Source organism: Rhinoraja longicauda, chromosome 21 (genome assembly GCF_053455715.1).
Source record: "Rhinoraja longicauda isolate Sanriku21f chromosome 21, sRhiLon1.1, whole genome shotgun sequence".
NCBI lineage: Eukaryota > Metazoa > Chordata > Chondrichthyes > Rajiformes > Arhynchobatidae > Rhinoraja > Rhinoraja longicauda.
In genome coordinates, this window is record NC_135973.1 from 30783459 (window position 1) to 30808418 (window position 24960).

A 24960-nucleotide genomic window follows, 5' to 3' on the forward strand; every position below is an offset into this window, starting at 1 on the left:
CACCACAATGTTTCACAGATGAGATGGTATGTTTTGGATCTTGGGCAGCCCCTTCTCTCCTCCATACTTTGCTCTTTCCATCACTCTGATGTAAATTAATCTTCGTCTTATCTGTCCACACCCTTTTCCAGAACTGTGGTTATTCCTTTAAGTACGTCGAGGCAAACTGTAACCTGGCCATCCTATTTTTGCAGCTAACCAGTGATTTGCATCCTGCAGTGTAGCCTCTGTATTTCTATTCATGAAGTCTTCTGCAGACAGTGGTCATTGATAAATCCACACCTGAAGAGTGTTTCTGATCTGTCAGACAGGTGTTTGGGGATTTTTCTTTATGAAAGAGAGAATTCTTCTGTCATCAGGTTTGGAGGTCTTTCTTGGCCTGCCAGTCCCTTTGCCATTAGTAAGCTCACCAGTGCTCTCTTTCTTCTTAATGATGTTCCAAACAATTGATTTTGGTAAGCCTAAAGTTTGCCTGATGTCTCTAATAGTTCTATTTTAGTTTCTCAGTCTCATAGTGGCTTCTTTGACTTTCATTGGCACAACTTTGGTCCTCATGTTGATAAACAGCAATAAAATTTCCAAAGGGGATGGAAAGTCTGGAGGAAAGACTAGGCGCCGAGAGCTTTCTTATACCTGCATTAAGGAGGCAATTAAACACATCTGAGCAATTAAACACCTGAGCAGTGAAGCCATGTGTCCCAGACATTATGGCGCCCTGAAATGGGGGGACAATGTATAAACACAGTTGTAATTTCTACATGGTGAAACCAAAATGTATAAAAATGGCCTTTAATAAAATCTGACAATGTGCATTTTAACCACATGTGATTTTTTTTCTATCACATATCTCAAATTGTGGAGTACAGAGGCAAATAAATGGGTCTTTGTCCCACACATTATGGAGGGCACTGTACTGTTTGTTCCTAAATTGTCTATCACAAAATTCTGAATTAATCCACCACCTCTAATATGGTTTACACTTAAGCTACCCCAGATATTTTTGACATTATGTATTATTTGAAAACAACTGAATAATACCTTATTACCCAATATATTTTCAACAAAGCTTATAATCTAGCATTACTGAACGAAATCTAACATAGCCCACTGAAAAAATAATTTTAATTTCCTCCCAAACTTGACCTGCAGATCTCCTCTTTTTCATCTTAATATCAACGATTTATTTCACTCGATTTATACTTTCCCTGTCACCTCCAGCTAAATTTAATTGACAGCAGTGAGCCATTTTGGCATAAAACTTTCTATTCACTGCCTGCGTTCAGTTAAAACAAATCAAATCCATCAACTGCAAATGTCCAAACTTACAAGATATGCAGTCAATAAAGTACGACATGGTCAGTGTAAACCAGCACCTGCAGTTCCTTCCTACACACCATGACATGGGCAGCCATACATAGCTATGCTCAACCTGGTCTAATACACAATTAACATAGCAAACCTTATCTCATCATTCCAATGGAATTTTTTACGAGGTCCGACGATTCTTCTTCCCATCTTATCATCATCTTCATCATCATCGGAAAACATTTTCTCCTTCAATTCCTTTTCTTCTCCCATCATCCTGTTTCAGAAAATGGAAATCAACTGAAAAGTCACCAACTGATCCATGAGCATCTATCAGAATTTCTAGAACTGGCTCACAAAATGGATATTTGCATTAATTTTCCTTAAAAGAATTAAACAGAAATGTTGAACAGTAACAATAATGTCTGCAAATGTCAGGAAAATAATGTTCCAGGTGGAATATCTTTCAGGTGAACCTTTTACACAGATGCTGCCTGACCTGCTAAGCATCTCCACAATTTTGTGCTTTTATTTCAGCTTTCCATCGTCTGGATTAATCTGCCTTTGATACAGTGTGCTTTTGTCTTTGTATAGATAGATTTCCAATGTTTCTCAGTGGAAACAAATACAAAAATCCCCTGGCTGCTACATAACGTTTATTTTACAAGATGATTTTTAAAAAAATAGTATATTGTTAGGTTAACAAGTCAAGAGATATTTCAAACTGATCAGGTACACTTAGCATATTGTCTTTGGTTTGCACATTAAACCAGTTAGTTATATAGCCACATTTCTTGGTACACTTATAAAAGATAATCAATTCACGGGTGAATTACAAGGTTGGCAATTTGATTGTGGATATTGTATGGGACAAGGATACTAATGGAAAATAGGAGCAAGAATAATATAATGTACAGAATGCTATTTGAGTTTCATAAAAGGCAACATCAAGCTAGACTATACATGTTGAGATTTATCGCTAATATTTAGTCATTAAAGAGGAACCAGACAAGTGAAATAATGGAACAGGTTAATGAACTGTGGGCTCTTTTGCAAAGGGGATTGGAATCCAAAAATGTGCAAGTTATTGTTAACTAAAACTCTGATTCCATCCTATTTGGACGATCATTCATTTCTCGGCTATGCACAATGGGAATGGCTCTAGTGTCAACTCACGAGGATTTGTGCACAGATTAAAAGCGCTTTGTTATGCAGACAGATAAAATTGGTATTTCCTCGAGTATAGAAGAGGAAAGGATGCTTATGATCATTAAAGTATTTGATTAGGGTAGCCAGAAACAAGCTGATTTTCCTCCAGAAAAGGGACACGAGCTAGAAAAATGAAGCAATACTATTCAGGGGCAATGTCAGAAAATACACCTTCACGTGAAAACCTGGAACTGTTCCTCTCAAAAACATGCTAGGGGAGCACAACACGAAATAGTTTAGAAAGGTATGAGTTTTAAGGAGTACAGAACCAATACAAACACTGAAGATACAATACATTGAACATGAAGAATTCCAGATGCAAGTTTATATTAAGTGAAGAAGGATCTTGACCCAATATATCACCCAGTCCTTCAATCCAGAGATGCTGCCTGACCCACTAAGTCACTCCAGCATTTTGTGTCTACTTTTATATTTAAAAAAATGGGCTGGAACAATGCAGCGAGTCACGCCACACCTCTGGAGGGCATGCAATGACAGATGCCGTTATGGGTCAGCACCCTTCAGACTGAACAATTAATTTTGCAGTAGAAAGTAATCTCTTAAAGAGATTGGCAGTGGAACTCCTTGATGTACTGTTGGTATTTTGGAAAGTTTATTTGCACACTTGAAACTGAATCAGTTCCTGCCTGAAGAAGGGTCCTGATGATCACCTCATCCACATCCTCCAGAGATTCTGCCAGACCCGCTGAGTTACTCCACCAATACGCAGAGCGGCTACAATATAATGCAACATTAGAACACGCCTCAGAGTCTGGATGGCCAACAGGGTGCAGCAGGAGAGCTGCTGCCTCACATCGCAAGGTTCAATCCCGACCTAGGGAGCTGTCTGTAAAGAGTTGCACGTTCTCCTTGTGGGTTTCCTCCGGGGACTCCGGTTTCCTCCCCTATCCCAAAGACATGCAGGTTTGTAGGTTAATGAACTTCAGTAATCAACTCAAGCATGCAAGGAGAGGACAAGAAAGTGGGATAACATAGGACTAGTCGGCATGGCCCCAATGGGCCGAAAGGTCTGTTTCAGTGCGGTTTCTCCAAAGTAAACTAAACTCCTGTACATTTATTTTAAAATGGGCTCTATTACAATTTTACTGCTATAAATAACATACTTGGCAATTTTGGCTTGACTATGAGCCTGGCAGTCATCCTGGTACTTTGACATCTGATTTGGCATTGCTCTTCCAATTGCTTCTTTCAGTTTCTGTATAGGTTCCTTCAGCCGACCATCCTGCGAGAAAACATACACAGATACGATTCATCTTTGTTTAATCTACTTCAGCACTTGTTGATAAGGAATGGGGATAAATAAATTACATCTATAAACATCGCTGACCACTGCAACTCAAATTCCATTAAAAAGGCGCCGTTTATTCCGCACGAACCCTACAGCATTAGACTGTATCTGTTAGAAAATCTAGAGTTGTATAATAAATTGTACTGCTGTAATTAAATGCATGACATACAAGAACTGATCTTTTGCCACGAGAGGGAGCTCCAACACTTCATAACACATTTGTAAAATGAAAATGTGGCAGTATATTATCGAATTTCTAATGGAATGGCAAAATTAACAATGCGCAATTGAGAAATGGCATTTGAGTGGTTCCAACTGGAATATTAAAATGGAAGGTTTAAGTATTATTTTGAAGATATGATACTTCTGTTGCACTTTACTGGATATGTTTTTGGAGAGCATAATAACAAGTACATAAAAATTGTTTTGCTTAGTCTTATAACGTGGTATTTATTATAGACAGTAAAACCTACAGAAATGCTCACCTGCATTAAGTATTGACCTGTCTTTACCAGCCATTTCGTCTCAGTCTGTAATTTTGTTTTAAGAGGACAGAAAATAATTAGTTGCTTAATAGAGCTCCAAAATAGAATTAGGGGAGCACAGCTATTGTTCCCCACTACACTCATCTCATCTGAAAAATATTTAAGAAAACCAGTGCTAAAGCAACACAGGTGCTGTTCATGTATGCAGAACCAGACCCTGCTTTGTGTGCAGGCAATTACACATCTGTCTGCTATGGTCTTACACTGGTAGATTTTAATTCACAAATTCAAGAGTCCGCTTCCCTCAATTTAAAATTGCTGAATCCAATTGAACAACATTTCAAATGTTTCGATATTTAAATTGCGAAAATCCAACATTCAGTTTCTTAATCTAAATTGGACAACGTTAACTTTTAAGCAAAATAAATGACTATGAATTATAACAGAGTAACAAAAAATGCTATGAGGGAATGTTGTGCAGAGATACTGCCTTGCAGAATCAAATTTAACCAAGGCTCCTTGTTTATTTAAATAAAAGATTTCATTCAGAGTCAGATTGAAAATTTCTCTCAGCTAACACGACACTGCAGAAAACAGAGTCTGATCATTTATCTCACTGCTGTTGGTACAGCCTTCCTGCGTGCTGCTGCAACTCTCTAACATCAGTGAAGACACTTCAAAATTAATTCATTGGGAAGGACGGACATTGGGATCTCTTCAGGATGGGAAAGTGACAGCGTAAATACAAATTCCTTCTTGCTAGAAGTTTAACATTTTTTAAATACGCAAGAGACAAAGTGATCAGTCATCTACATTTTTTTTTTAGAGTGATAGAGACAGAGTCATACAGCATGGAAACAGGCCCTGAGGCCCAACTTGCCCATGTCAACCAAGATGCCCTATCTGCACTAGTCCCAGCTGTCCACATTTGGGCAATATCCTTCTTTCCTATCCATGTACCAACCTAAATGTCTTGTATGTTATTATAGTACCTGCCTCAATTACTTCGTCTAGCAGCTTGTTCCATATACACACCACCCACTGTCAGAAATCTTTCAAGAAAGCATCCTGAATTTATGTACAAAAGAAATTTGTACATTTCTTCAAAATTTCAGCAGGAGTTAAGTAGTGCTTAACTCTGTGCATCTGCTTTGCCATTCAATAAGATTATGCTGGAACTTTTAACTCAGAAAGCTATTTTCTGGCAGTCATGCCATAAACAGCTACTTCAAATGGCTAACCACCATCTTATCAATAGGTCAATAAGTGCCAGCATCATCCAGATCTCCAAAAGCAGATAAATAAAACACTCTTATCGAACAACAAAGTGGTCGACTCGAGATGATTGTTACTACGAGCATGTGATTAATAGTAACTCATTTTATCATTCAATGACTTCATAAATCTTGATGGATTAATGGAAAAAATTTAATTTTGGCAAACCAGCACAAACAGAACATTGTGGGCACATGAAAAAGACAAAGTTCTGGAGTAACTCAGCTGATCAGGCTGCATCTCTAGAGGATGCTCACGTCCAAATACATCAATTATATCTTATCTCTGCCTGTCCATTCCCTTCCGACCTACCTCACATGTTCTTCAACAACTTTCAATCCCTTGGCCCCCATTGCCTTATCTTTACCATGGACGTCCAGTTCATTGACATTACCATACCTCACAAGGAAGGTCTCTGGGCCCTCTGGTTCTCCCTTGAACAGAGATTAAAATCAATTCTCATCTGCCAACACTTTCCTCAACCTGGCAGAATTTGTCCTCACTCTCAAACAAACTTCTCTTTTGACTACTCTCACGTTCTTCAAGTTAAAGATGTAGCAAAGGGGGCTCTTGTGGGCCCCTGCTACACCTGCCTTTTTGTTGGTTACTTGTTCAATATGGACACTGGCACTATCTCTACATTTACAACCACATTGGGGCTGCCTCCTGCACCAGTACAGAACTCATTGATTTCAACTTCATCACCAACTCTTCCTTCAAATTCACTTGGATTTTATGACACCCCTCTCCTTTTTCTCGATTTCTGTCTCCATCACAGCAGATAGACCATTGACTGGCATCGATCATAAACCAACTGACAGCTAATGATCCGGACTGCAACTCCTCTCACCCTGCCCCAGGCAAAGATGACATCCTCTACTCTGAATTTCTCAGCGTCCACCGCATCTGTCCACAAGATGAAGCTTTCCAATCTAGGACATCCAAGAATCCTTTCTTTAGTAAATATAATATTCCCCTGCTGTTGGAGATGCATCCCTCACTTGCGCTTCCTCTTGGTCCCTGAGTTCTGCTCTCATTTCCCCCTCCCCCAAACAGAACAAGGATAGAGTTCCCTTGGTCCTCACCAGCACCCCACCAGCCTCTGTATCCAACACATCATTCTAAGGCATCACTGGCACCTTCAAAGTAATCCTATTACCAGCCGCATCATTCATCCCCATTCCTTTTCAATCCCTCTGCAACTCCTTGGTTCACTCATCTCTTCCTGCTCAAATCACCCCCTCCCCAAGGAAGTGGAGATGTAACACCTGTCCCTACAACTCCTCACTCACATCCATTGAGGGACCCCAGTAATGCTTCCATGTGAGAGAGCGGTTTAATACACTTCCTCTAACCTCGAACTGCATTTGGTGCTCCCAATATAGTCTCCTTTACATCGGTGAGACAGTGTAGCTTATCCAAGTCCTCCAGTGATGCTGCTTGATCAGTTGAGTTACTCCAGCACTTGTTTTTCTTTTAAACAAGCAGTAAATCTATGACTTTGTCATGCCGGAGAATTTCATATCAACAGTTCTATCCAGCAACAATTGCAAAATCTAATGGTCAAAATAAAAATTCAAATGACTTGGCAAACTGAACACTCTGAACCATTGCCCAGAACACCATTGTGCTGCACACCAGCCTGGAGCTGGGTTGTTCCAAGGGGATCTGGTAAAGCACCACAAATAAAATGGAGAAACAATGCTGCTTTATACCTTCCCATGGTCTCCAGTTCCCTTTCTCAAGAACTTATGACCGTTTTTGGTAAAATCTGCAAGCTTTTCAATCTGCCTCTTATTCTTCTATGTAAAATCATCAAACACACCACACTTCTGTCATGACCGTGAACCAAGAGCTGGGAAGTTTAATTAGGCTATAAACTTGTTTATTGGCAAATCATCCATTTGATTTTTTCTGATTAATGTGCCCGATGAGGCTTAGTCAAAATCCTTACTAAAATCTACCTGGACTACATTAAGGTCGCTACACTCACTGAATTTCCCGTTGAGGAATCATGTTAGCCAAATATAATCTCCAACAAACTAATTATCTCTTTCTCATGCTAATTTCCAAGCCTCCTGATGATTTATCACAAAAATGGACAAACAATAATCTTTAACAATAGTTAACATTTAAAATTAGTACTGCAATGCATTTTCAAAAAACTAATGTACAAAATTCATCCACTTACTAAATGATAACTCCAGGCCATTGTTATTTTAGAAACAACCTCAAATTTGTTTAATTTAATGCTAAAAATTATCTCATCCCTGTCCTTCCAATTTAGGACACAATCCTACAAAATCTGCGACCACGACTCCTGTTTGCAACTATTTTTGATCAGCCAGAAAAGTAATTTAAACATGCATTCTCTATCCTGACAGAAGCACATTTTACTAACTTAACTTAAATTCCTTCGGTGCAGGTTGATAAGGAGGGAGCAAACCCCATTTGTGCGCAATGATATCTTGGAATTTAACCTCGTATGGATATTAGTGCAGTAGATTAATGGATTTCCCAATGTTTTCTATAAAGGACTGTTGCGCAAGATTATGTGAATGGATTGGGAATAATCATAGTCCAACGTGTGGTTAATATGCTGGCTTGAGCTCCATCATTAATAATATCTTGAATTGCAGAAGGGTATCTTAGCTTAGATATTCAAGTATTGAATCTCATGAGATCCGATTCCGTTTCAATCATGCAAATAAAGTTTGCATAATGCTAACAGTACATCAAGGACTTCTACTTCCAGTCTCTCCAAGAGAATAGTTTCTACTGCAAAAATAATTGTTTTGATTTAAAATACAACCAATTAAAGCTACAAATTTGAAGTTATTTGTCATTAAATTTCTTGTATCCATTATATCATGCTTTAGTCAGTAAGTTGTTCTGTGGTGGAATGTATGTGAATGCACCAAGCAACATCCCACCAATGAAATAAATGTCTGATCTGTTTTATTTTTAACAATACCAAAGGAAATGGGTCAGAATATTAGAAGAATCTTATTTGAGAAAGACAGAATGAAGAAAGATCACTGAATGAATAATCCATGCCTCATTTTTTACCAATTCAGGCAAAGGGCAAAGGCAACCACATAGCAAAGAAATGTCAGGCGAGATTTAACTAATTTTGATTGAGGTTTCCTAGAAAATGATGGGAAGGCTAAATGTCAATTTGATTATTAAGGAGCGCTCATCAGATTGTAACCAAGGTATCACAAAATGCTGGAGTGACTCAGCGGGTCAGGCAGCATCTCTGGAGAGAAGGAATGGGTGACGTTTCGAGTCGAGACCCTTCTTCAGACTGATGTCAGGGGGGCGGGACAAAGAAAGGATATAGGTGGAGACAGGAAGACAGTGGGAGAACTGGGAAGGGGAGGGGAACCAATCTGGTCCAGATAATTATCATTGTGAACCGTGCTGGTTTTGCATACGATATCAACGGTCAAAATAACGATGATATAGAAACAAGCTTCGACAAAATGGAAATATGGGAGACCATGCAGGCTGCACACTGGGAAAAGTTAGGCCACCTATAGAACTTCAGGTGATTTGTCTTAAACATCACAAAGCAATTGTTTTAATCAAAGTATAGCACATTTTTCTAAACTCGCAGATCTACTACAGGGTATATATCAAAAAGGCTTTTAATTTGAAACAACTGGAACATTTTGGATGAAAAATGAATCCTTCTAAGTTTTAATGAACACTAAAGATAGTAACATCTAATATACAACTTAGAATATTGCAAGATGGCTCATGCCATTATCAAATAAAATTAGACTATTTAAAGGGAAGAAAGGAAGCTGCAAAGTACAATTAAGTTTTGGAAGGAAATGTCAGAGCTTAGATCCTTGTTAGCTGAAGAAACAGCAAGTGGTGATGCTGTTATGTTCAAGTTTATCAAGAGGAAAATATTCGGGGGTAATACAGAATGAATAGGAGGCTTGTGGGATGAAAAGAGATTAGAGAGAAGGAACAGATGTGACAAAGGCAACATATAAAAACTTGCACGAGAAGTTTAAAATCGATTAAGCAACTCAGGAAATCAAGGAGGAAGGTCTCAATGCAACAGAACAAAAGATGGAAAATAAAGTTGCGGGGTTTGTTAATTTTTGACACAGCGAAAGGTGAGTAGTCAAGCTGAGAGGCAATAAATGTCTGAGTTTTGCAAGCAGATGAGTTCATTGATGTGTTGAAGATAGCAATACTTAATCTTAGTGACAAAATACACATTTCGGCCATCACTACAACATAACGCATGCTTAGAAACTTAGGACATTATTGAAACTAGTTTTATACATGTGGGTTGGAAGAGGTAAGATTATATTGTGAGGTTGTAATTATACACAGTTGGTTTGTTAAGAGTTTTTTAAATATAACAGCATGTTTAAAAATATAAATAATGTTTTCCTAACCTCAAGACAAGAGTTCTAGATGAACAAATGGATTATATATCCAATGATCTACCTCTCATGTTAGTTACCTGTTCATTCATGTGCAGTTTCTTTGCCCGTTTGACAAGTGTGTCCTTACTACATGGCAAGAAGGATGCCAGGTGTGCATAAACCCCAGAGCGGGCCTGACTATTCAATTCACGGGACTGTAGCTCAATACTGAAAGCACAAGAACACATTACAAAAGATTCAGAGAGTACAGCAACAGTTTTCAAGTAGGAATATCTCATAATTGAAACCAAAATTGACCCAAATTTTCAATGTTTGCTCCGACACTGCATTGTGGAATGATTCATTTTAAATATGGTTGTTCAAATAACTCGAAAGTGGAGACTGTCAGAACTCTGACCTATAACCTCTGGATTACAACCCATTTTATTCAAATAGCAAGAAACCACTTTTGCACCACATCAATTGTAATATTTAAAAATTGTAAACCATATACATGTAAAACGGGATGGTGCGTCAATAGGATCTGCTCCTATCGTGGGATCTTATAGAAACATATAATTGGGTGGGGGGGGGGATCTTATAGAAACATATAAAATTCTTAAGGGGTTGGAGAGGTTAGATGCGGGAAGATTGTTCCCGGTGTTGGGGAAGTCCAGAACCAGGGGTCACAGCTTAAGGATAAGGGGGAAGTCTTTTAGGACCGAGATGAGAAAACATTTCTTCACACAGAGAGTGGTGAGTCTGTGGAATTCTCTGCCACGGAAGGTAGTTGAGGCCAGTTCATTGGCTATATTTAAGAGGGAGTTAGATGTGGCCCTTGTGGCTAAAGGGATCAGGGGGTATGGAGAGAAGGCAGGTACAGGTTACTGAGCTGGATGATCAGCCATGATCATATTGAATGGCGGTGCAGGCTCGAAGGGCCGAATGGCCTACTCCTGCACCTATTTTCTATGTCTATGTTTTCTATCTACACAAAACTGAACTCCCAGAGCAGAGGTCCATATGGGTGACAATCCAAGTCACGAATTCAAGCAAAGGGAGACAATCCTGCAGAATTCTTACACAATTTAACAGACGATACAAAAACACATACAGCATGTCAATGCGCAGATGTATATTCTTGACACGCACTCTTAATGCATGATGCTATTTACCAATTTATACGATTTAATCCTATTTAATGATCAAACATAAATTATCTGCACAACAGAGCCTGGAAGTGGGAATAAGTAAACTGAAGATAGACACAAAAAGCTGGAGTAACGCAGCGGGACATGCAGCATCTCTGGAGAGAAGGAATGGGTGATGTTTCGGGTCGAGACCCTTCTTCAGACTGGAAGATTCCGATTTTGAATTGAGCAGCAAATCAAATTAAGTTTAAATGGTTGAATACCGCCACTCCGAATTATTTTGATATGCAACAAGTATGACAAATAGATCGAATAAATTTGTGCAAGAAATTTTTGTGCTTGCTGTTTCTTAATAAAGGTAAAGTGTTCTCTATTCATTTAGAAAATTTTAATTTAAAAATGTTCATAATGATCATACAGTAATTTTTAAGCCTCACATTGAACAATAATTTCAACCTCGAACATCTTCCAGTTGGCCTTTGTTTAAATTTGATCAGTTGAAAAAGACGGATTTTTGCTTTATTTTTTTTATAAGAAACTGAAGTATACAGAAGTTACAGCATAAAAACAGATTACACAACCCAAAGTCTCATCCCAATCTAAATGAATGGAAACCATTAGTATTTGCTTTCATTTGATCGCTTTCATTCCAAATGTATTTTTTCAGCTTAACCTTGCAAGAAATTAGCATTATACATATCAACTATTCCAGAAAGAATTTACTATTCTGAGTCATTGAGCTGAACAGCAAGGAAAAAAGGCCCTTCAGCCCATCTTGTCAATGCCGATGAAGTTGGCATACTGGGCTGATCCCATTTGACTGCATTTGGCCCATAGCCCTCTAAACCTTTCCTGTCCACAAATCTGTTAAAATGTCTTTATTAATTATATCCACTTCTATTGCTTCCTCTGGCACTCATTCCAGATACGGATGACCCTGAGTAGAAAGGTTACCCCAAGGTCTCTCTTAAATCCCTCCCCTCGCACTTTATCTATGGCCCTCATGATGCTGTACACATCAACAAGGTCACCTCTCAGCCTGCTACACTCCAAAGTATAAATCTCAAAATCTATTCAACCTCGCCCTAAAATTCAAGCCATCAAGACCAGGTAACATCCTGATGAATCTCTTGCACCCTTTACAACCACATGACATCCTTCATATAGCCAAGCAACCAGAACTGCATATAGTATTCCAAATGCGGACTCACCACCAACTGGCAAGCTGCATCATAATGTCCCAACTTTTATACGCAATAGCTTTCCCAATGAAGGCAAACACACTCAAGCTCAGTCCACCAGGGCCTGCTGGATCTACAGGTTGTTAACTTGCTAACCATGTTAATCCCCCTCCCCTTCCCTGTGCCCCACCTGGACTCACAACCATTTCTCCCATGTTCCCTCCCTACAGTTTTTTCTCTGCTTTCACATATCACAACTATTCAATCCTTTTGTCTCATACATACTATTTTTTTAATTTTCTAGCCTTTGTCTAACCACCTGCCTTTAAAACAGTCAATGGTTATTTGTACTTGATCCAAGACATCACAAGCCCAATTCATTAATTCGTTAGCTTCCATGATCTCCGTAAAATCAAATGAGTATTCATTTAATATCTCCCCCATCTCTCATTATACAAAAAGGCCATGCTGATCTTTAAATTGACCTTATTCTTCCCTGGACACTCTTAACATACCTAGATTTTTTTTTGCTATTTTCCTTTACCTTGTCTGCCAGCACCTTTTCATGTCTCTTTTTGCCCTCCCGATTGCCTTCTTAAGTGTATTCCTGCTCTATTTATACTCGAGGAAGGATTGACTTTATTTCGACAACTCAAATGTTATACATACCTCCTTATTGGATTCATTGGTGACGATCTTAAATACAGTACCCTCCATAATGTTTGGGACAAAGACCTATCGTTTATTTATTTGCCCCTGTACTTCACAATTTGAGATTTGTAATAGAAAAAAAATCACATGTGGTTAAAGTACACATTGACAGATTTTAATAAAAGCCATTTTTAGACATTTTGGTTTCACCATGTAGAAATTACAGGTGTAATTATTCCTGAAGAGTGTTTCTGATCTGTCGGACAGGTGTTTGGCGGTTTTCCTTTATTATAGAGAATTCTTCTGTCATCAGCTGTGGAGGTCTTCCTTGGCCCGCGAGTCCCTTTGCGATTAGTAATCTCACCAGTGCTCTCTTTCTTCTTAATGATGTTCCAAACAGTTGATTTTGGTAAGCCTAAGGTTTGGTTGATGTCTTTAACAGTTTTATTCGTGTTTCTCACTCATAATGGCTTCTTTGACTTTCATTGGCACAACTTTGGTCCTCATGTTGATAAACAGCAATAAAAGTTTCTAAAGGTGATGGAAAGACTGGAGGAAAGACTAGGTGCTGAGAGCTCTCTTATACCTGCATTAAGGAGGCAATGACACACACCTGAGCGATTGCCAACACCCATGAAGCCATGTGTCCCCAACATTATGGTGCCCTGAAATGGGGGGGAGGGGAAACAACTATGTATAAACACTGCTGTAATTTTTACATGGTGAAACCAAAATGTATAAAAATGGCCTTTATTAAAATCTGACAATGTGTACTTTAACCACGTGTGATTTTTTTCTATTACAAATCTCAAATTGTGGAGTACAGAGGCAAATAAATAAATGATGGGTCTTTGTCCCAAACATTATGGAGGGCACTGTACATTCCACAGATCTGAACAGCCCAATGTGGTAACATATTCTTTGCATTTTCTAATAAACCCATTCAAAGTTTAATTACATCAGTCCTCAATTTTTTAAATGAGAAAGATCCAGGTTTATGAAATATAGCTAGTTTCCACTGTTTTATTTTAAAAGACGACATCACACTTACTTTAACAGAATATTATTGATATCCTGTGTGAAGAATTTCTGCTTCCCTTCTCCTTCAGAAGCTTTGGCAGCCTACAAGACAAGAACAGTATCAGCATTTCTCCCTCCAGTCACTTCTAAAGCCCATTTCCATTGGATTAAAGAGGCGCAGTTCCTGTCAATCTTGACTACCAGCTTGCCATATACAAACCTTAGCAGTAACCAAACACATGCGGTCAAGTCAGGAGCCTCGGAGATACTCAGCTTTTAGATATAATCTGAAAATATACCATATCTTTTGAAAAAATAATGCATCTATGACAATCAATTTTCTGGATTAATTATTTGAATTTTCAGTATGTAATTCAGAAAATACCAACTGCTAATCAAATTGTTTCTGCAGTTTAAATGATCAAACAATGGATAGTGGGCTAAGCAAGGTTTCCTAGATGTTGCTTGTATCAGTTCTCCAGCCTCCAAAATACTCGCTGTTCATGAACAAGTGACAGCTAGTACTGTTGGTACAAATTGCAAGAGCAACCATACAACTTTGCCACTTGGCTGCTCCAGTAACCAAAAAAGGTCTTCAAATGGATTGTTCTCTTATACTTGGAATGAATTCTACAGTTTAAAATTAACATTATGCATATTGTTTGCACATACTTTTAGAACACGAATGTGAGGAGAGCTCTATAATCATCCTGTATTTTGAATCAAACTTGCAACTCAGATTCTAGCTTTCATAGATACATAGACAATAGGTGCAGGAGTTGACTATTTGGCCCTTCGTGCCTGCACCGCCATTCAATGTGATCATGGCTGATCATCCACAATCAGTACCCCGTTCCTGCCTTCTTTCCATATCCCTTGATTCTGTTAGCCCTAAGAGCTCTATCTAAATCTTTTTTTAATCCATCCAGTGAATCGGCCTCCACTGCCTTCTGAGGCAGAGAATTCCACAAATTCACAACTCTCTGGATGAAAAAGTTTTTCCACGTCTCAGTTCTAAATGGACTACCCTTTATTCTTAAACTGTGGCCCCTGGTTCTGGATTCCCCCAACATCGGGAACATGTTTCCTGCATCTAGCGCATCCATTCCCGTAATCATTTTATATGTTTCTATAAGATCCCCTCTCATCCTTCTAAATTCCAGTGAATACAAGCCCAGTTGCTCCATTCTTTCATCATACGACAGTATCGCCATCCCGGGAATTAACCTCGTGAACCTACGCTGTACTCCCTCAATTGCAAGAATGTCCTTCCTCAAATTAGGAGACCAAAACTGCACACAATACTCTCGGTGTGGTCTCACCAGGGCCCTGTACAACTCTTTGCTCTTATACTCAACTCCTCTCGTTATGAAGGCCAATATGCCAATAGCTTTTTTCACTGCCTGTTGTACCTGCATGCTTACTTTCAGTGACTGATGTACAGGGACACCCAGGTCTCGTTGTACTTCCCCTTTTCCTAACCTGACACCATTCAGATAATAATCTGCCTTCCTGTTCTTGCCACCAAAATTGGTTAACCTAATTTATCCACATTATACTGCATCTGCCATGCCCACTCACCCAACTCGTCCAAGTCACCCTGCATCCTCAAAGCATTCTCTTCACAGTTCACACTGCCACCATCAAGAATCTATTTATCTCTGCCGTACAAATACCCACTGACTTGGCCTCCACAGCCTCCTGTGGCAAAGTATCCCACAGATTCACCACCCTCTGACTAAAGAAATTTCTCCTCATCTCCTTCCTAAAAGAACATCCTTTAATTCTGGGGCTATGAGCTCCAGTTCCAGACACTCCCACTAGTGGAAACATCCTCTCCATATCCACTCTATCCAAGCCTTTCACTATTCTGTATGTTTCAATTAGACCCCCCCCCCCCCCCCCTCGTTCTTCTAAACTCCAGCGAGTACAGGCCCAGTGCCGACAAATGCTCATCATAGGTTAACCTACTCATTCCTGAGATCATTCTTGTAAACCTCCTCTGGACCCTCTCCAGATCTAACACATCCTTCCTAAGATACTGGATGCCCAAAAACATCCCGGAATAGTATCACTTCCCCCACAAACAAAACAGCGAATGTCACGGTCCATAAATCACATTTGATCTAAGCCTTGGTGTCCCCATGTATTGCATTTGATCCAAGTCTTGATGATCCACCCCTCAAAACTAAGCAAACAATTCAATTTCTTTCCCATTGCCCATGGGGCTGGAAGCATAGAATGGATGACGTTTCGGGTCGAGACCCTTCTTCAGCGTCTGAAGTGACTCGACCTGAAACATCACCCATTCCTTCTCTCCAGAGAGGCTGCCTGTCCCGCTGAGTTACTCCAGCATTTTGTGTCTACCTTCGATATAAACCAGCATCTGGAGCTCTTTCCTACACAGCATAGAATGGATAATATTTCAGCTGTAACATTGACTGTGAAAACATGGCAGTGGAATTACAAGGATCTTTTAGCATCAATAGCTTGAGATATAAATCTAAATTAATAAGAACTTGGATTTATAGGTTACATCTGCTCCCATGCATCCTCACTGTACATCCATACAGCTTTTGAAGATAAATGTTTGGACAAATTTGCTTAGAGCATCTGGTATACACTTCAATGGGTTAACTGTTTCCTGTGATCTTACCCGTGTCAGTTCTTTGATACATTTTTCTAGCAGTGAAGGAAGTCCTTCAGGCAAGGTAGGGACTTGCTTCGGTATCTGTCCCAATGTTGAGTACTGCAGAGTAGGAAGAGGATCGCTTCCATCATCAAAATCATTGAGGGGACTACCTGGGGGTGAGTCATCCAGAAGTTGGTCGAGATCTATTTCTAGGTCAACAGTACTGGCTACGTGCAGAAGATCACCGTCACTCGCAGATCCAATAAGCGAAAGCAAAGGATCTGAAACATTATTTATTGAGCCGTTATCAATTTTATGAGGAATAACAGCCAGTGTCTGTAACATTGGCAAGCCCTTGACATCATCTTGTTTCTTTGAGGCTTCTTTCTCCTTCTCAAATTTCTTCAACATTTCTCTCACACCTATTGCCCCAATGTACTTTTTCTTTTTCTTTTTGTCTTCTTTATTGACATTCAGTGGCATTATCCTGCTAATAAAAAAACATTAAACATTAGTAAGGGAAAATAGCAAAAGACATGCTTCAACAATGGCTCAACATGAATTTCTACATCAATCAAAAAGTTAAGGGATCATTAATGTATTCAATAAAACATCAATTTTACCTGAAGGTTTATGCTACAAGAACACAAGGACAGCATCTCAAACAGTTGCGAGTCCTTTGAGTAAACCTCAAGCTTTCATTCAAGTTGCTTGATATTTTAAACATTCTTGTCCTAATTCTGTAAGGAATGGAGTGGGGATGAAGTAAGCGTGCACGCACGCGTATGCGGCATGTCTCGGATATCCTTTAGATCATTGAAATGAAATGTTTAATGGATGCTTGGAACATAAATGCCAAGAAAAATGTTAGGCTTTGGAGATTAAAATTATAGACAGAGGAAACTTTATTCCTGTCCAGACTCATTTTTGACCATGGAATGACTTGGAATTGTGAGTAGTGGAGTTGCAAGGAGTGTATGATTAAATCAATATGTTGGATGATGTAGGTGCAACCTTATTAGGCCTACTTTCAAATACCCGAGACAAACTGGTCAAGGGCGAGGAGCAGCTTTCACAGCATACATTTTAATTGTAAGAAAAGACAAGATGGCATATTTTCAGAGAGACTTAGGAAGGGGAAAGACCTACCATTCTAGTACCAATTTATAAATATGCAGATAACATTTTATGAATAGACATCCCAAAATGTAATGTTATGGCATATTTATGTTGCATTACACTGGGCATGCTTTTGAACAACTTAGGGTTAAACTAAAACATTTGATTCCTTTTTATTAATGTTCTCAAACTGAAGTTTGAGAAGATGATAATAAAGTACAATTAAGTTGCCAGAGAAGCATAATACCTCTCATCTATCTTATTACCAATTGAGGACTCTTACTGCAACATCGCTTCTTGTGTACAATACATAATTAAAGTGCAACATGACTTACCCAGCCTGTTTAGAAAATTTTGATTTTTGAGATTTATTATCTTTCTCATGCCAATCATCTTTCTTCCTTTTCTTTATCTTTTCATTTCCTTCTTTTAACTTCCGCTTCTTTTAAAGAATAAAAGGAGTAAGAGCAAAGGTACCGAGGTGAACCAATATGCAATAAATAAGTGACATCTACGTGTTAATTTTTATATTGTAGGTTAATAGTCTCAAGATTTATACATTTTAAGTGCTTTGGAAAGACAATAAGGTATTCATTTAGATTAGGAATCCAAAAGATATTCCTCAAACAGATATTAGGCATATTAAAAATTCAATATTATTTATTAAGCTAATTATTTTAACCTTTTTCCTTTGATACAAGCAGTCTTTAGGCAAATTGGGATCCTAAATATTTAGGTGATATAATGTCTCAAGGCCTGGATATAAAGTCAGTATTTGATCAGACTGGTGCTCTAAATATATAGTTATCTAAAACTGTGCCACCTATCCTAGATATCAAGTTAGTGTCTGAAGGCATGAGACATTCCAGAGGAAAGATTCTCAGGTAATCTAAATTTTTTATCTAGATAACTTGCCATGGATAAAAATTTCATGTTTATTCTTATTGGATGTAAAATTAAAATTATTAATGCTGTAAGAAAAAAAATCATTTGACTGGAAAGTTTTACACAGCAGCAAATTACTTATAAACATAGCACAAAAAGTAAGGAAATTTGTGTTTGGTAGATTATTTCTTTGTTGTAACAATGCTTCTTGGCAATAAATCTTATACCGTTGGAAGCCTGTTTATTTCCCTTTTAAATGGTGCCACATTTGTAATGAACATGCATTTGTGGGATGAGCAGCAGAGCTGAGTATGTGGGTTGCGCCCATGAAAAATCTGCCAAATCTTCTCTGCCAATGCCAAATAGCTTATTCTGCCATTGACTCTTGTTCGGTGTTGTTTGGTGGATTGGACAATTGAAGTCTGAAGAAACAAGACATATTGGCAATTTAACAATTTATTCATTTAATAAACAGGAGCCTCAGTAGCGTGTGGAAGAACCATACACAGCCACAACAGCCTGGCACCTCCTCCTCATGCTGGTCACCAGCCTGGTCACACACTATTGTGGGATGGCATCCCATTCTTCAACCAGCATTTGTCGCAAGTCAGCTAACGTGGTTGTGTTGGTCACTCTGGCACGAACAGCACGCCCAAGCTGATCCCACAAGTGTTCAATGGGGTTGAGGTCAGGACTGCTGGCAGGCCATTCCATCCTCTCCACTCCCAAATTCTGGAGGTAGTCTCTGAGAAACCCTGCTCTGTGGGGGCGAGCATTGTCATCTTGGAGGATAGAGTTCGGTCCCAGACTGTGGAGATATGGGATTGCCACTGGTTGCAGAATCTCATCTCGATATCTCTCTGCATTGAGATTGCCTCCAATGATGACAAGCCTCGTTTTTCCAGTGAGGGAGATGCCGCCCCACACCATCACACTGCCTCCACCAAAAGATGTTACTATCGGTGCAGCAATCAGCATAGCGTTCGCTGCGTCTTCTCCACACTTTGACCCTATGATCCAACTGCCGTAGGCAGAATCTGGACTCATCGCTGAACATAACGTTCCTCCACATGTTCAGGTTCCAGTGCACGCGTTGCCGACACCAGCGCAAACGGGCCTGACGGTGAAGGGCAGTCATGGCAGGCCTCCTGGCAGCCCTATGAGACCGGAGATCGGCTGCGTGCAGTCTGTTCCGAATTGTCTGGGCAGAGAGCCGTCGGCCATATCGTCCTGCAAACCATGACTGCAAATCTGTAGAAGACAGCCTACGGTTCCTAAGTGCTGACAGGGTGAGGAAATGGTCTTCTTCGGGTGTCGTCTTCTTGGGACGCCCACTTCGCGGCCTGTCTCTGACATCCCCCGTTATATGGAACTTGGCCTTCACTTTGGAGATGGTACTAGGGCTCACTCCAAATAATGCCGCAACTTGGTTTTGCGGAACACCAGCTTGAAGTTGCCCTATCGCACGGGCCCTATCCAGATCAGTCGAACGTGGCATGCCGATTCTTGGAGCAGACACCTACTGACCACTGTAGCAGGGCCCATGCTCACAGATGCTGCCAATCAGGTGCCAATCAGGCACTTGATTGTCAGCACCTGGGGGTACCAGAAGCTCAAAACAAGAGTCAATAGCAACAGCAGAATAAGCTGTTTGGCATTGGCAGAGAAGATTTGGCAAATTTTTCATGGGCGCAACCCATATACTCAGCTCTGCTGCTCATCCCACAAATGCATGTTCCTTACAAATGTGGCACTATTTAAAAGGGAAATAAACAGGCTTTCCAACGGTATAAGATTTATTGCCAAGAAGCATTGTTACAACAAAGAAATAATCTACCAAACACAAATTTCCTTACTTTTTGTGCTATGTTTAGTTCAAGACTCAATGCTAACATTGCCCCTTAAATATCGAATTTTGTATGTTTAGGAAAATTAAAAGTTCAGAGTTTGAAAGTCCATACACACCTAGTTTTAAACTATGGTCCAAGTTCTCTTTTTGCTACTCTATGCAATCTGGACGATTATTTTAAAGACTTTTGAAAGTGCAGAAACATGTGGAAGACTCATCAACATGGTTTTTGGGAAGGTTGACAACAACAGACTGAATCAAAGATCTGAATCATTTACACTGAATCCAAAATACTGAAGCCAAAAACTATTTTTTAATTTATAAAAGGGGTAAATTGGATTATTTACCCAATTATTGCCCAAACAACTACATGGAGCTTTATGAGCACAATCATTTCCCTCTATGCCCTGAATAATGATTTATGTTTAAATAGCATATTTTTAAACAAATAATATTTATCAAAAGATATGGGAAAATAGAAATGTAATTAGACATTGGCTTCAGGTAAAATATAGCTTTGTTGTGAAGGGCCCAAACATCTGTGTGGGAATTTATATGGACCTATGATCATACATTAATAGGAATCAACCACAACTCCATTGGAAAGGCCGGCATGTTTTGTCTCTGAACTCAGAAAGATAAAATCTAAAGGGCTCAGATAACAAATCAAATGTGGAATATGCAACATGGACTAATTTACTATTCCTCACCTTTGGAGATTTTGTCTTTTTCTTGTCCTTGGTAAAGTCATCATCCCCATCCGATTCAGAAGCTTGACGGAACTGCAAAGTTCCACTATTAATGTAAAAACCACCCAGCTTAGTGGTCAAGGAGGCTGGAACAAGTTCATCGTACTAGAGCACCACAAAGAAAGATGACATTAGGTGGCCAGGCTATTTAATTCATATAGAAACTTTCCATCTGTTTTTTTTCTTCCTTGGATTAATTAAATTCTGTTTCAGATCAATGAACTAGTCTGAAATTGCTAGTGAGTTTGAGAAGGCAGATCACTTTTGTAATATGAGAGAGAAATGGAGGAAAATAAAAGTGATTATGGTTATTAATGATGACAGAAGCTTTAGAATTTGCCTATATTTATTATAAGCAGGCCTTGGCCCTTTGACGACAGAGAATTATCTGTCATTTAATAAGATCAAGACTGCCCTTTTACCCAAACACCATTTCCCAGGCCAAGCTCATCTCTCTCAATTCCCTTAAAATTCAAATATCTTTTTTGAATATACTCAGCAATTGGGCTCCTAGAGTAAAACATTCCAAGGATTCACTCCCTCGGGCTGAAGAAAACCCCCCACATCCATCTGCTGAATGTGTAGTTGATGAGCAAAACTTGTATCTGGCAAAGCAAGGATTGTGTGAATATCAGAGCTATTTGTTTTGTAAAGTTATTCAACCCTTTGGGTCTTTGTTCTTATGGACACTTAGCTTTACTTAAGAACACAATGAACACAGTAAAAGGCCAAAAAGAACAGAAGAAAAAACAAAATAACTTGAAGGCGTTGCTCTGGAATACTGAACAGCCATTCTAAGCTGCAGAAGAGAAGTAATATTTGCTTCAAATGTCCTTTATAAAATCCAGAGCACTTCACTGGATGCAAATTAAGAGTAAACAAAAACGAAAGAAAAAAATCTGTTTAATTAGTGCTTTTTACTTCTATAAACAATCTAAAAGTGCTTCAACCCCATTTAATACCTTTGAATTCTCATTACTTGCTTACAGTCAGTATTAGTTAATTGTTTATACTCACAGCTTCCGAGTTATCTATAAATGGGTCAGTTTCATCATATCCATAACCCATGTCGATAAGATCTTGGATGCGATCCTTCCTATGTTTTTTTGGGCCCTAAAATGTAAAAACTATACATGAACAGACATCATTAATTGTAATGGTGTTAATTTTAAAAAATCAATCAGTCTTCACTCTCATTTCACACAGTTATGGGAAAACAATGTTTCGCCTCCAAACTTTGAATGTTGTGATGCAGCAACCTATCAGCTTACAGACATTTGGAATTAGATTTGAATCAAACCCATCTGTGTCAGATGCGCATGGTTCAAATCACACTCCAAGCCTGGCAACTGGAGACCAGAATTCCGAATTATGGGTTGACATTGAGCCAAATAATCAAGCCCCAAGCCCAACTTAAAATGCGGGTTGCAAGATTTCTTACGCTTTACAAGTCAACTCATCATCAGTGGTTGGTACAGATTAATGCCAGACATGAGACACAAAATGCTGGAGTAACTCAGAGGGACAGGCAGCATCTCTGGAGAGAAGAAATGAGTGACATTTCAGGTCGAGACCCTTCTTAAGACTGACTGGCTAGTTATTCAGGCTGTGGCAAATTTCAACTAATTAGTGGAAATGTACTCAGGGGAATCTAACCATAGAATGGTAATTTAGTAATTTAATAACTGTCAGGAAGTTTAAAGATAACTATGCAAGTGGAAACTCTCAGTATTTAAATTTATCACCGTTAAATGATTTCTAACTTAAGTAAACATCAGCTGTTTGTTCACACTTTTGTTTGGAATCTATTTCTACCTGTCAATAATAATTGCAGTGAAGGAGTCACTGCACTTTTGGTTGGGCATTTCAAGAGATTAAGAGACTTTTGGATATGCAGAAGAAAAGAATGGAACTACAATTTGTCAATAGATTATATAGACCTTCATATACATTTATATTCCAAGTTCCAGTCGTTTCATTGCTTATTGGCATGATTATGTAGACACACTCTTAACACAAAGGGTAGTCCATGCATGCCCCTGGAAGAGACCTGCTGTACTTGTGGAGCATTTGGACTATTTCCTGAATCAATTTTCTATTCACTTTTATATATTTTTTCTAATAACTGGAACAACTAGCATCTATCATCTGTCCAAAAGAGGCTTTAAGAAGGTTTCTGAGGCCATTTATGGAGTAAGTTACCTTAATCACAATGCAGCATGTCTGGAATAAATGCCAAACTAGACAAAGATACCACATCATTAATGGGCATTCAGAATCAAACATTTTTGATTTCTCCATTTGCTACGGTTGAATTGAATACATCTCTTGGCCTGTGGATTACTACTCCACTACTATAACCACAATGCCATTACACAATACACATGGGTTGCTGGATTCAGACCAGCGGCAAGCCAGGTGACTGCACATTAGCCTTCATCTTTTTACAGTATTGAGAGTTTCAAAAGTGGTTGAGTGGCTACGGAATAGCCCTTGCGTAGAAGAGACCCCTTCTTAAGGTTGGCAGACAGTACATGCACACCTATTATGTAGTCATGAAAAAGAAATGTATTAATTTCAAATATACACTGCAAATGAAACAAATATTAATTCCACACTGAATGGCACAAAACTATTCAACGTTATCCAGGGACGTAGGGAGGCACAGGTAGTAGTGTGGTTAGCAGGCTCTCCCTGCGACAATTCAGGTTTCCTCCAGGTGCTCCAGCTTTCTCCACCATCTCAAAGACATGTTGGTTGGTTACCTAATTTGCCACTGTGAATGTCCCCTTGTGTAGACCTGGGGACGAGCATTGGGAGAAGGGGAACCAGGGAAAGAGAGTCATTTGACGTGATTGTGGGGTGAATAAAATGGGAACCGTGAAGGATTAGATGGTGCTTGATGGTTGCTGTGGGTTCCGTGGGTCAAAGGATTGAATAACTGTGACTCCAATAATGTTACATTATTAATGTCATGATTAATGAATTCATAAATGAGTTCAAATGCATGAGTAGAGAGCAGTTCAGGAAAATAAATCACGCTCTCTTCTTTTTTTAGGAAGCTCCGTGCCCAAAATGTAAAACATTGTATCTGATAATTCAGAACACTAATTGTTGCGATTCCGAGATACCTTGCAAAATATGCATGGAGAATACTATCATGTGTAGGAAAGAACTGCAGATGCTGGTTTAAATCAAAGGTAGACACAAAATGCTGGAGTAACTCAGCGGGACAGGCAACATCTCTGGAGAGAAGGAATGGGTGATGTTTCGGGTCAAGACCCTTCTTCAGACTGAAATACTATTATGTTATACTTGCATAATAGAAAACAATGGAAAAAATGAAACCAGAACTCACGTATTTTTCTTCAAATTTCTTTGCCAATGTTTCGATTTTGTCTTCTTCCCTTTTGTCATCATTAAAAGGGGTTCCGAAATATTTGGCTACAACTTTCTACAAATCAAAAAGAAAATCAAAATCAGCACTCCATACAGAACATGGAAAGAAGTTATAAGCTTCTACTTCACAGGATGAGGACGTTTTAAAATTGTTTCTATGTTCTCCTGAGCTTTATAACATTGTTCACAATCATACTTTTCTAGAATCTGCCACGAGGCAGTGTAGGGAGAATAGGGTGGAGCAGAAAAGACTACAGATGCTGGAACATGGAACAAAACAAACTTTCTGGAGGAACTCAGCAGATCAGTAAACATATGTGGAGGAAAATTGACATTTCGGGTTGAAACAA

General features: G+C 39.0%; 1 protein-coding gene across 2 annotated transcripts in view; it reads right to left on the reverse strand.

Moving 5' to 3' along the window:
* The window catches only part of LOC144603792 (ubinuclein-1-like), a 64120-nt gene that overhangs the window by 24585 nt on the left and 14575 nt on the right, over positions 1-24960 (reverse strand). The window contains exons 2-11 of one of the 2 annotated variants that reach the window (XM_078417496.1): positions 24570-24665; positions 22229-22324; positions 21173-21316; positions 18064-18170; positions 16634-17096; positions 14009-14079; positions 10073-10202; positions 4309-4353; positions 3639-3757; positions 1460-1582 (exon numbers count right to left, since the gene is read on the reverse strand). In XM_078417496.1, the coding sequence (XP_078273622.1) occupies positions 1460-1582; positions 3639-3757; positions 4309-4353; positions 10073-10202; positions 14009-14079; positions 16634-17096; positions 18064-18170; positions 21173-21316; positions 22229-22324; positions 24570-24665 (1394 nt within the window). Of the gene's footprint in view, positions 1-1459; positions 1583-3638; positions 3758-4308; positions 4354-10072; positions 10203-14008; positions 14080-16633; positions 17100-18063; positions 18171-21172; positions 21317-22228; positions 22325-24569; positions 24666-24960 lie in introns of both variants that reach the window. The other variant, XM_078417495.1, reaches the window with a different exon arrangement.